This window comes from Sapajus apella, unplaced genomic scaffold (genome assembly GCF_009761245.1).
Source record: "Sapajus apella isolate SASKATOON/1434 unplaced genomic scaffold, GSC_monkey_1.0 scaffold48, whole genome shotgun sequence".
In the NCBI taxonomy this organism is placed as follows: domain Eukaryota; kingdom Metazoa; phylum Chordata; class Mammalia; order Primates; family Cebidae; genus Sapajus; species Sapajus apella.
The window spans coordinates 17734229-17746534 of NW_022436988.1; the positions used below are offsets into that span (position 1 = coordinate 17734229).

At 38.6% G+C, this 12306-nt stretch overlaps 1 protein-coding gene across 2 annotated transcripts in view; it reads right to left on the reverse strand.

Moving 5' to 3' along the window:
- The window catches only part of CEP95 (centrosomal protein 95), a 37332-nt gene that overhangs the window by 19793 nt on the left and 5233 nt on the right, over nucleotides 1-12306 (reverse strand). For both annotated transcript variants that reach the window (XM_032241966.1, XM_032241967.1), the window contains exons 4-8: nucleotides 10403-10513; nucleotides 7675-7780; nucleotides 5156-5271; nucleotides 2473-2598; nucleotides 1396-1586 (exon numbers count right to left, since the gene is read on the reverse strand). In XM_032241966.1, the coding sequence (XP_032097857.1) occupies nucleotides 1396-1586; nucleotides 2473-2598; nucleotides 5156-5271; nucleotides 7675-7780; nucleotides 10403-10513 (650 nt within the window). The remainder of the gene's footprint in view (nucleotides 1-1395; nucleotides 1587-2472; nucleotides 2599-5155; nucleotides 5272-7674; nucleotides 7781-10402; nucleotides 10514-12306) is intronic.

A 12306-nucleotide genomic window follows, 5' to 3' on the forward strand; every position in this document is an offset into this window, starting at 1 on the left:
AATTCTTTAATTTAATAATATTTTTATAAAACTTTAGAGGTGTGTCTAGCCCAATGAATTATTTCAAAACAAACACTCCCATTTAATTGACACCCATGTCAAGAAACAGAATATTGCCAACTCAGAACTGCCTCCACAACCACCACTATGATTCCTCCAAAAGTAAACATTATCTTATGACTCCATTTTAATCCCTCTTTTTATCTATCCACTCTCCTGTTTAGATGTATAGAATGTTGAGAATGTGGTCACCTAATATTAATAATGCTTATTTCCTCTCTGCACTTTTAATGCTTTGAATTATTAAATAATGAGAATGTATCACTGTTTATAAATCTACCCTGTGTACAAATCTGCCTGTTTTTTCTTATTTTACTTTTTTTTTTCTTTTTGAGACAAGGTCTTGCTCTGCTGCCCAGGCTGGAATGCAGTAGTGCAGTCATAGCTTACAGTAGCTCCTGGGCTCAAGTGATCCTCCTGGCTCAGCCTACCAAGTAGCTAAGATCACAGGCATGCACCACCAATCCCGGCTAATTTTTTATTTTTAGTAGAGACAAGGTCTCACTATGTTGCCCAGGGTGTTCTCAAACTCTGCAGCTCAAGGAGCCTCCCGAAGTGCTTGGATTACTGGCGTGAGGCACCGCACCCAGCCCTGTTCTTTGTAGAAAGATAAGGACAGGAATTACTATATAAAAATGATTTTTTTTTTCTTGAGACAGAGTCTTACTCTGTTGCCCAGGCTGGAGTGCAGTGGCGCAATTTTGGCTTACTGCAATTGAAGTAAATAGGCCAATGTATGAACAGTGGTTCATGCTGGATAATGGGGAATATGCATGGATGGTTCTTTTCTTTTCCATTTTGTTTTCTAAATTTGAAATTATTAAATTAAGGACACAATATGGACTCTGAAGCCAGAATGTCCAAGTTCAAATCCTGACTCTATAACTGTTGTATAACCTTGCCCTCTCTACCTCAGCTTCCCCACGATAAATAAACATAGTAGCTATTCCAGAGTTGTTCTGGGGAATTATTCAGTATCCCTAGAGTATCCAGAGCTGTGCCTGGCACAAAATAAACATTCACTACATGTTGGCTCTTATTATTTCCCGTTATATATATTCATCTTTCTCCTATCTTCCTAGAACAAGAATGTATGGGTGTATACAGAAGCAAATTTTAAGAAGTACAATGCTTTGATGAGTGCAATATGCCTGACAATTCTAGCAGAGACTTCTTTAAATATAAGGGCTTCCTCAACAAAGAATACCAACACACACACACACACACACACACACACACACACACACACACGGGCTTCTGGTCAATTACCAACACACACACAGACACACATACACGTGCACTTCTAGCCAACTGAAAGCAAGCTTTTCCACTTACCCCAGAAAATTCCATATGCTCTCCAGTAGAATTTACAGCTGGGGAATAGAGATTTGAACGCAAGTATTCTTTTCCTATGGGGCAGGGTGCTCGAGGCTCTGAAGGGTGGTAAGGTGGATGTAAAGGAATAGCTGCTCGGATAGGCTCCCCTAGCTTCCTAGCATTTGGAATCCTCGCAGAAAGGATTTCCGCTAGTAAGACAAATTAAAGTGGTTATTACAATGCAATTCTAAGAAATAAACCATTTTATATAAACACATACATATATACATAAACATGTTTTCACATATTAGAAATATTTTTAAACTCGATCAAGACAAAGCACATAAAAAAAATAATTAAACCAAGGATGCTGCCTCAGCACACAGGGATCTAATTAAATCATAATGTAATTTTCTTTTTTAATCTTTTCATTTTTTAAAAAAATAGAGATGAGGTCTTTCTAAGTTGCCTAGGCTGGTCTCGAACTCCTGAGCTCAAGCGATCCTCCAGCCTCAGCCTTTCAAAGTGCTAGGACTGCAAGCGTGAGCTACCATACCTGGCCCAAGATATAATTTTAATGTTATTATCATAAAAATGTCCCCTGAAAGTTACTTTAAAATAATAAAAACCTGGAAGCAACTTAAATGGCTTGAAGAATGCTATGTGAATTATGGTTCATCCACATGATAGAAAACTAGTTAGGCAGTAATGACTTTATGTATTACTACCATATGAAAATCCCAGAGATAACAATAAGGAACAAGAATGTTTTTCCAGTTATTATACTTTGTTATTTGCTAATAATATAAAGACCACCAATAGATGTACTTATGTATCAGAGACTCTCGCTGTCTCATAACAAGAGTGAGTGGAAAGAATTTAGATAATAAAACAGTGGATACAAAAATATGCAACCATAGACCATCTTAATCAGAAATCGGAGCTCATAATTAATAGCAAACATTTACAAGATCATGTAAGACCAAAAAGGATCTCATATACAGCAACAAAAGTAAAAAGGCTAATAGCAACAACAATTGCCCCAAGAATGATTATCAGCAGCAGTGTAAAGAAATAATACCAATTATAACTCACTGTCTTCAACAAAAGATGTCCTATTCTTGGACAAAACATGAGAAGGACACAACACATCTTCATGTGACTTAGAACTTGGTGAGTCTGAGGCTTTTTTAGACAGCATTTCATTAGGACATTGGGTAACTGGGAAAGAAAATGTTAAAGGTAAAGTTTTTAACTATCAAGATAGTTTGCTGAACATTATACTAAAAGCCAAGAGTTCTGTACTCAGGAAATAAAATTATTAAATAATGTTGAAAGAAGTAATGTTGGTCCGACTGCTCGAAATACCAATCATCATTATTATTTTTGAGACAGGGTTTCCCTCTTGTTGCCAGGCTGGAGTGCAATGGTGCAATCTAGGCATACTGTAACCTCCACCTTCCAGGTTCAAGCAACTCTCCTGCCACAGCCTCCCAAGTAGCTGGGAATACAGGCACCCACCACCACATCTGGCTCATTTTTTGTATTGTCAGTAGAGACAAGGTTTTACTATGTTGGCTAGGCTGGTCTCGAACTCCTGACCCCAAGTGATCGGCCCACCTCAGCCTCCCAAACTGCTGGGATTACAGGTGTGAGTCACTGTGCCCAGCCATAGCATCAATTATAGTTTTTAATTGCTATCAGAAAGTAAGACGCCATTTTGTAGCCCAGAATCATTTATAGAATTTAAAAGCAAAGTTTTACACAATGTTTCATTATTCTGCTTTAGAAAAAGAGGTGCCAGAGTTGTGGAACCGCTGACTGTTATATGGGCCTCTTTTGGTATGAACAGACACTAGAGTCTTAGCTAGTACCACAATCAAGGACTCATGGTCCAGGCTGGGTGCAGTGGCTCACACCTGTAATCTTAATACTTTGGGAGGCCGAGGCAGACAGATCACTTGAGGTTAGGAATTCAAGACCAGCCTAGCCAACACGGCGAAATCCAACCTCTACTAAAAATACAAAAATCAGCCAGGTGTGGTGGCGCATACTTGTAATCCCAGCAGCTTGGGAGGCTGAGGCAGAGGTTGCAGTGAGCTGAGATTGCGCCACTGCACTCCACCCTGGGTGACAGGACAAGACTCGGTGTCAAAAAAAAAAACTTATGATCCATAAACTGAAGCCTTAATTAGATGCCTATGAATGTATATGATAGTTATCTGACACTTTAAATCTAAATATGAAAGGAAGCTGCCATAAGCCCTTTTATCACATCAAACCCAAACACCTTGGTGAGGCATCTCTCCAAATCTTTTCTCCTTTGCCCTAATTGCATTTCTCTTAAACACAATTCCCCTCTCTACTTGTAACATTCAAACAAGTAATTCATTTTACACAGCACTTGACATCACAGAACCCGTTTCTGCAATCACCATCCCTTCCATTCTCTTCCTTCAAGAAACATTCTTGTAATACCCAAGCTTGACTCTGATCTTTCTGTTATTGTGCCTATTCCAATGGCAAGCATAGCTTTTTGGTCTACTGTTTGACTTTGCAGACTTAGGTTCTTTGATGATTCCTTGGAATGCATGCAGTGTCTATTCCTTGGAATCAGAGTATTAATGCTGAATGGGACTTCAGAAATGGATTAGTCCAATTCCTTAATTTCCCACTGGAAAAAACTGCGGCTCAGAAAAGAGCCTTGTCCAAAATCACAAAGCCAGTAGCAGAGCCTGGAATAGGACAAGGATGAAGGCCACCTGACTCCCAATTTAATGTACTGAATTCCACTCTAGTATTCTCATCCTTCTGTTCAAATAATACTTGTGGCCTGATGTTTTGCTAAGTGTTGGAATACTAAGATGACTAAGAATGATTTCACTATACATTTTTTCTTATCAGCTGCCTCCACAAGTAGAATGCAAGCTCCACAAAGGCAGGGTTTTGTGTGTTTTGTTGACTACTGTATCACCACTGTCTGGCATAGGGAAGGCACTGAACCAATATTTGCTGAATGACTATGACTGACTACTATCCCTGGAACTCAGTTTATGTAACAGGCAAACTGTAAGGTACCACGCAATGTGTCAATATTGTTACAGAAAGAGAAAGTCACACTGTAGGACGAGTAGGAAGCAGGAAGACTCTTGTAGCCTCAGAGTCTGAGGTAGGTGAGGGAGGCTGGAAACTGGAGGGGGAGTTTGCAGGGAACCGAAAGGAAGGGAGAATATTCCAGCATAGAAAACAAAAGAAAAAGCATGGCAGCCAAGGTGGGCAGGATGGAGTATGATGACTGGGGGAGGGCAAGGATGGAGGCTCAAAATTGGGGCTTAAAAGATATCCAGGTCTGCTGTGTGCTAGCAATAGGTTGTTGGAAATCTGGCCTGAAACCTAGAAAAAAAAAAAAATGCCCCTGTGTGTATGAACTTATTGGTTGAAACAATGAAAAAAGTGAGTCAACCACCAGCTCAGGAAACTACAATTAAGGAGCATCCTGAAAGCGTGACCAGACTATAAGCTGCATCCATAATTCTCTTGCTAGGGTATCAGGAACCACAAATTGCCTGATAACCTTGCATACAGTTATTTGCCTTGGACTTACCTGCCCATGTGCCTGTGACTTCTGCTAACTATTTATATTTAATGGGTAGCAGGCTATGCTGGAATTTCAATTCCCATGTCCAGTTAGGGCTCTCTCTATTCTTCTCAAGTTTAAACACTTCTACATACCAGCTACATTTTTATAGGTATATGTTGAATAATAATAGCTACTCACCATTACTTCTTAGAGAAAAGGTATGTGCTGTGTCTCCAAGTCTAATGATTTCACCAGTGGATTCTACTTCATCTCCATCCCAAGAGGGGCCCAACGTCTCAGAAGACAAGGAGCACCTGAAAAAGTTCCCTCCTTGACTCGGGGCCCAGCCTGACCAGAGGGCCCTTTCCTTTGAGGACCTGGACAGCTGCTGGGTACAGAAAAAGGGAAAGACTCTCCCTTTTGCTACTCAGCATGTCTTGCTGCTTATGTGTTTTGTTTTGACTGATATATGAATGGTGGAATTAGCTGTGTATAAAGTGTCAATGATTAAACGTATATGAAAAGAGCAAATACTGGTGACCCTAGGGTGTCGGAGTGAAGGGGGTGGGATGCTAATTTTGCATTAAATGTCCTTGAATTGTTTTACATTTGCACTTATTCTGTTATTTAAAAAAATCTCATGGCTGGGCGCGGTGGCTCACGCCTGTAATCCAAACACTTTGGAGGCCAAGGCTGGCGGATCACCTGAGGTCGGGAGTTCAAGACCGGCCTGACCAACATGGTGAAACCCCATCTTTAAAAAAAAAAAAAAAAACCTATGAAAAGAAGTTCATTAGACCAGGCACGGTGGCTCACGCCTATGATCCCAGCACTTTGTGAGGCTGAGGCGGATGGATCACCTGAGGTGAGGAGTTTAAGACCAGCCTGGCCAACATAGTGAAACCCTGTCTCTACTAAAAATACAAAAAATTAGCTGGGTGTGGTGGCATGCACCTGTAGTCCCAGCTACTCAGGAGGCTGAAGCAGGAGAATCGCTTGAACCTGGGAGGCAGAGGTTGCAGTAAGCCAAGATTGAGCCATTGCACTCCAGCCTGGGCAACAAGAGCAAGACTCTGTCTCAAAAATAAAAGAAAAGAAGTTCATCTTATGATGGTCTTCTCTGAGACACGTTTGTCACAATGTACTATACCTAAAAAAAGCATTGTCTGTGCTTTTCGAACCATGACAAACTCCATTAAAAAAAATTGAGAATCAGCTTTTTAAAAGATAGATACAGCATCATGTTCAACATCTAGTTAGCAAGAAGTGCAATCAAACCTATCATGACAATACATTTTTGTCTATGAAAGAAGCACAAATTTAAAAACTCTGAAAATGGTCAATGATACTGACTCATGAGGGTCCTGTAACCCAGCATTACCATTGGTAAATGCAGTCATGGCCTATTGGAAAACAATCTGGCAACTTTTATTAATAGCATTAAAACATTGTACTGTTTACTCTGAATTTAGCCTCAAGATATAAGAAGGAAAAACAGAATAAACATTAAGTATCATGTTTTTGATAATATTAAAAAAAAGAAACCCTCCACTTCAGAGGAAAGGTTTAGTAATTTATGAAACACACACATGACTGATGTTATAGTGATTAAAAATTATAATAAAGAATGTAACAACTTGAGGCTGGGCGCAGTGGCTCACACTTATAATCCCACTACTTAGGGGGGCAGGGATCACTTGAGGTCAAGAGTTCAAGACCAGCCTGACCAACATGGTGAAAACTTTTCTTACCAAAGATACAAAAATTAGCCAGGCGTGATGGTATGTGCCTGTAGTCCCAGCTACTCAGGAGGCTGAGGCACAAGAATTGCTTGAACAAGGGAGGCAGAGGTTGCAGTGAGCTGAGATCACGCCACTGCACACTCTAGCCTGTGCAACAGAGCTAGACTCTGTCTCAAAAAAAAAATAAAAATAAAAAAATAAAATAAAATAGAATTCAACAACTTGAGAACACTTAATGTTAAGTTTAAAAATGCAGGAAACAAGCCTGTTGAGGTGGGTCATGCCTACAATCCCAACACTTTGGGAGGCTGCAGCAGGAGAATTGCTTGAACCTAGGAATTTAAGACCAGCCCAGTCAACACAGCGAGATCCCATCTCTGTTTAAAAAAAAAAAAAAGGCGGGGCGGGGGGGAGAGAGAAAAATTAGCCAGGTGTGGTAGTGCACACCTGTGGCCACAGCTACTTGGGTGTAAGTCCAGGAGTTCAAGGCTGCAGTGAACGCTGATCAGGCTACTGTATTCCATCTTGAGTGTCAGAGCAAGACCCTGTTTCTTTATGTAAAAAGCAGGGGTGGGAGGCAGGCAACAAAATTATATAGACACATGACTAAATCCAAAAAAGAAAAAAAAATGCTAAAATTTACAAAATGTTAACAGCAGTTATTTAGTTCTGAATGGTAGATTTTTTTCCCTGCTTTTTCAAAGTATCTCTCTATCTCCCAAGTTTTTTGCAGAGATGATGACTTACTTTGATGATTAAAAGAAAAATAAAAAAATGAGTAGGTAGTTAACACTGAGATTTAGGTATTATATATAACTCAAGGTTCTTAAAACTCCCTCAGGAAGATTTAAAATAGAGAAGTTAGAAGTTTCACATTAGCATTTTTCGGTGCCATCTTGGTATATTATGTCATTTTAATTCTTAGTCCAAAAAGCATAACTTGTTTTGATTAAATTCACAGACACTGAGTCCTACCTCGGAAAAGAAACTCTTTTCCATGATGATTTAGAGTCTTTAGTACTTTCTGGCTCTTCCAAACATTCTCCTTGATCGAATTCTTTAAAATTCTGGTCAGTTTCACCTGTTCAGAACAGATAACAACACCAAAAAACCCCTAAGTGAATACTACTTTTTTTTTTTTTTTTTTTTTTTTTTTTTTTAAAGATGGGGGTTTCACCATGATGGCCAGGGTGGTCTTGAACTCCTGACCTCAGGTGATCCACCCACCTCGGCCTCCCAAAGTGCTAGGATTATAGGCGTGAGCCACCACAACCGGTGTGAATACTACTTTTTCTATGTAAGAGGCAGGGAGAGGTAAGGACAGTAAGGCACCCCAACCTGTCATGGTAAACAGGGTTCTCATGAAAGTGAAATCATAAAGAACCAAATCTTCGCCTGTAACAAGCATGTATTATTCAAGTAACAAAGAAACAAGAATGTTGCTTTAAAAACAGGGTCTACAGATGTATGAGCAATGTTTTATTTTTTAAGTTGGTAGCAGGTCTATTTAATATTTTTATACCTATCTGTAAGGGATGTCTGAGGTGAATCACGATGACAGAAAACACGATTGTGTCAACCTAATGCAAGCTCCGAGACTATCATGCCTTAAGCGAAGTCACACTGCATCAGGGCTTGGATGAAACTTTTCTTAAAACCATTCATCTTTTTTCCACCCCAACATACTTGAAGAATACATACTTTCACCAGTGGCTATAACTTACTAGGGCAATAATTTCTCAAAAAAAAAAAAAATTGAGGATCAGCTTTTTAAAAGAAAGATATAGCATACAGTATCAAGTTCAACATCTAGTTAGCAAGAAGCGCTGACCTACATATATTTCAAATATATGTAGGTGAAACCGCTCATGATTCAGATTTACCCCTTTGGATATTCTCATGCCCATGTCTACATAGTTAGTGTTCAAACACCCACATTTATTTTTTTCTATTTCCATATTCACCAAGCAACATTTTAGTAACATCAGTTAACCTTAATTACGCATTTACTCCGAGGTAGGCTGTGTGTTTGACTGTTTGCACATATCTACTTAACTTTCACAACAACCATGAAAGAATTTCAGATGAGAAAACAGGCTTAGAGAGCTGCTGTCATGTAGTGAGAGACAGAATCCAGCACTGAACCCATGGTCTTCCTTCGAACCCCTCCTTCTTCAGTGGTAAATGATAATGGTAGCTCAGGTCCCAAGTAAAAGCTGCCCTGCACAGCTGACATGACTAGTGATAATAAAGATTCGTTTCGTATTATTGTTAAATGGCATTTTGAATAATCTGATCAGCTCTAGGTAATACTGCCAAGTAAGTACATTTTATACCTGCCGAGATGAGAAGTAGACTGTAACAAAATGTTGTCCAGCTAAGGTATTGTCATATAGAGAGGCCTATCTGAGCGACTTCCCCAATAGCTCACCATATACTGCTGATCTCCCCCGAGAATATCCTTCAGTCTTTCACCACCACCAGACTCTCATAAAAGTAACTCTCAGCTGCGTCCTCCTCTTCATCCCCACTGCCCTATCATTAGCCAGGCACTACCATCCTTCCCCTTCCTTCCAGCAAGTGTGAAATTGTAAAAAACAAACAAAAAAACAAAACAAAAAACTGCTACTCTCTTTATATTTTAAATTAATCTCAATTTCTTTACTTAGAGGTAGTTTTCTACCTCTTAACCCTGTTAATAAAAAGGTACACAGCATCAAAATACCTACTGGTAGCCTTGAATTAGGTGAGTTCCACCTGTCAATACTCTCCCCTAATTCAAATTCCCCCTTTACACCTTTACTGTATGTATTTATGGCTGTCTCCCTGACTCAAGTACAGGTTTGAGAGCATAAACATGACGTGCAGCTTGGAATCCTCCCAGAGTACCCAGACGCGTATAAAACACTCAATTTTTGAAACAAAGAAATGTTCAGTATGGTAGACTTTTCAATTTCCCCCCCAGCTTTTAAATAGCTTAGTAACAATGATTAAAGGTAGGAAACGATCTCAAACTAAAGACTTTAAGATTAATTTCAAATGATATAATCACAGGTCTTACCACAAACAAAGTGAGAATGAAGAAGGATGACCCTACTCCAACTTTTTGTCTTAATTTGTTTTAGAATTTAAGCAAATTGTAAGTTGCTGCTGAAGATTTATTTTGGATAACTTTTCAACATAAGAACAGTAGTATGTTATTCCATTCATGACTAATAGCATTATTTACTTAATCTCCAATTATTAAGACATATAAGTTCTTTTACTTTTCGCAATGATAAATATCTGAAATATTCAGGCTGTCACAAATGTAAGTGCAGGTTAAAGACAGAAATGCACCAGTTCTTCCTGTTGATGCCTTGGTAACATTCAAATTTTTAATATAAATGGCAGTTCTGAAACAGGAAATTTTGGAGAAATTTTATGCAATCATGGATAATAAATAATGTAGCCAGAAATTTACCTTTCTAGTATAAATTAGTTTTAAAGTAATTTATAAGCAACATCTAAATTAATAAAATACATGATGACCGTCTGAGTTTCCAACCGGCTGGAACAAAAATTTGAAATTTACAACTAAAGTTATCAGGTATATTGTATTAGTGAGTCTACTCCCTATGAAGAAAAATACACAAAAAGATAAAAGGCAAAAGGGACATACCATAAAAGGAAAACCAAACCAAATTTCCATTCTTAAACTTACTTTTCTCATGAGATGTTTCACTGATGCGTTCTGTAAGATACTCCAACAAACCATCAAATATTTCCAGGAGATTCTTAATAGACTCTTTATCTCCTTTCACAATATTTTCTCCTGGAGACAGAATACAGAGCTATTAAAAAATTTAACCATGAAATCTGAAAGCTTCATAATCTTGAAACTTGGATGTAACTGTGAAAATGCCATTTAAAAATACAGGTGATATACCAACTTACAGCTCCTTGGAGATTAAATTTAAAAAAGAATATAGGCAGGCCGGGCGCGGTGGCTCAAGCCTGTAATCCCAGCACTTTGGGAGGCTGAGGCGGGTGGATCACGAGGTCAAGAGATCGAGACCATCCTGGTCAACATGGTGAAACCTCGTCGCTACTAAAAATACAAAATATCAGCTGGGCATGGTGGCGCATGCCTGTAATCCCAGCTACTCAGGAGGCTGACGCAGGAGAATTGCCTGAACCCAGGAGGCGGAGGTTGCAGTGAGCCGAGATCGCGCCACTGCACTCTAGCCTGGGTAACAAGAGCAAAACTCCGTCTCAAAAAAAAAAAAAAAAAAAAAAAAAAAGAATATAGGCGAAACAATTATATTATAAATATTAAAAACAACAATTTCCTGCTGCCTGATTATATTTGAAGAAAAAAAGAGGGAAGCTTTAAATATGGCATCTAATAATTCACTGGCATATTCCTTCCTTTTTTGCAGAAGCAAGATAATTGGACTTAAGAAAACATCTCTAATATGATTTATACCAAAATATAAAGCAGCTAAACAGAACTTTACCAGATTGGTGGAAAAAAACGGCAGGAGAGAACACTTTGATTGTGGTATCCTATTCTAAAATGGTGGTATGTTCAGAAGATTACAGCAGTAGAGTAATATCAAAACAAAACAAAACAAAAAACCCAATAAATTTGTTGGGATGTTTTCATCGGAAATTCCTAAGTTTTCCACCACACCCCCCATATTTGTTAACTCGTTTTATGTAGATCATACCATTTTTCTGATTAAAATCCTGTCTCTGGATCCCCTTCTGAAATGTAAGCCCAGCATATAAAACCTTTTTAAATCTCACCCCATCCTCAACCTCTACAGCTATATCTCCTACCATATCCACTTCATACTCATAATTCACAATCATAGATTATAGCACAGTGCCTAGCACAGTACCTGCTCCATAACAGATTTTTAATATAAACATTTAGGTTGAAATGTTGACTAGAAATGGGTTTGCAAAAAGCATGGAAACTTGACATATTTAATGTCACCAGAAATGGACTCCAAATCAACCTCAGGTATGGATGTAACCTAACTCTTGTGACACTCTGACTGTCCTTTGGGAGTTCATGTCTGGATTCTCAAGAGTTCACACCAGTATGGGAGAAATAGCGTAGAAATTGGTATTTGGGATAATCTAGCCATTCATAACCTCAGCAAAGATGCAAAACAAACCTAAACCAGAGATTTGATGTTTTATACTCCTACTAGTAACGACAATGTTTTACAGTTTTTTCTGTTTAAAACATTGGTTTTGGGCATGTTTTTCTGCCTAAAAAATACTTAAGTGTATCCCAAGGGCATACTCAAGAGTTTTCAGTTTCTAGGATGGGGAGTACACTGACAACCTAGCAATTTAGATTGCCAGCCAGAATGCAGTGCTTCATAATGTAGGAGAAACTGTTTTACATGAATACGAGGAATAGAAAGCTGCCTCGCAGTCTTCTTTAGAAGGTAAGCAGTTTTACAATTTTTCACAGGGTAGGTGTAATCCATCAAAGACAGCTCTGCATTAAAGTTTTACAAACATATATATGTTTATCACCTTGCTATAATATATTTAACAAGCACAAATACCAGAACTTGTCCTACTTGGGTGATAAAGTAATTCCAA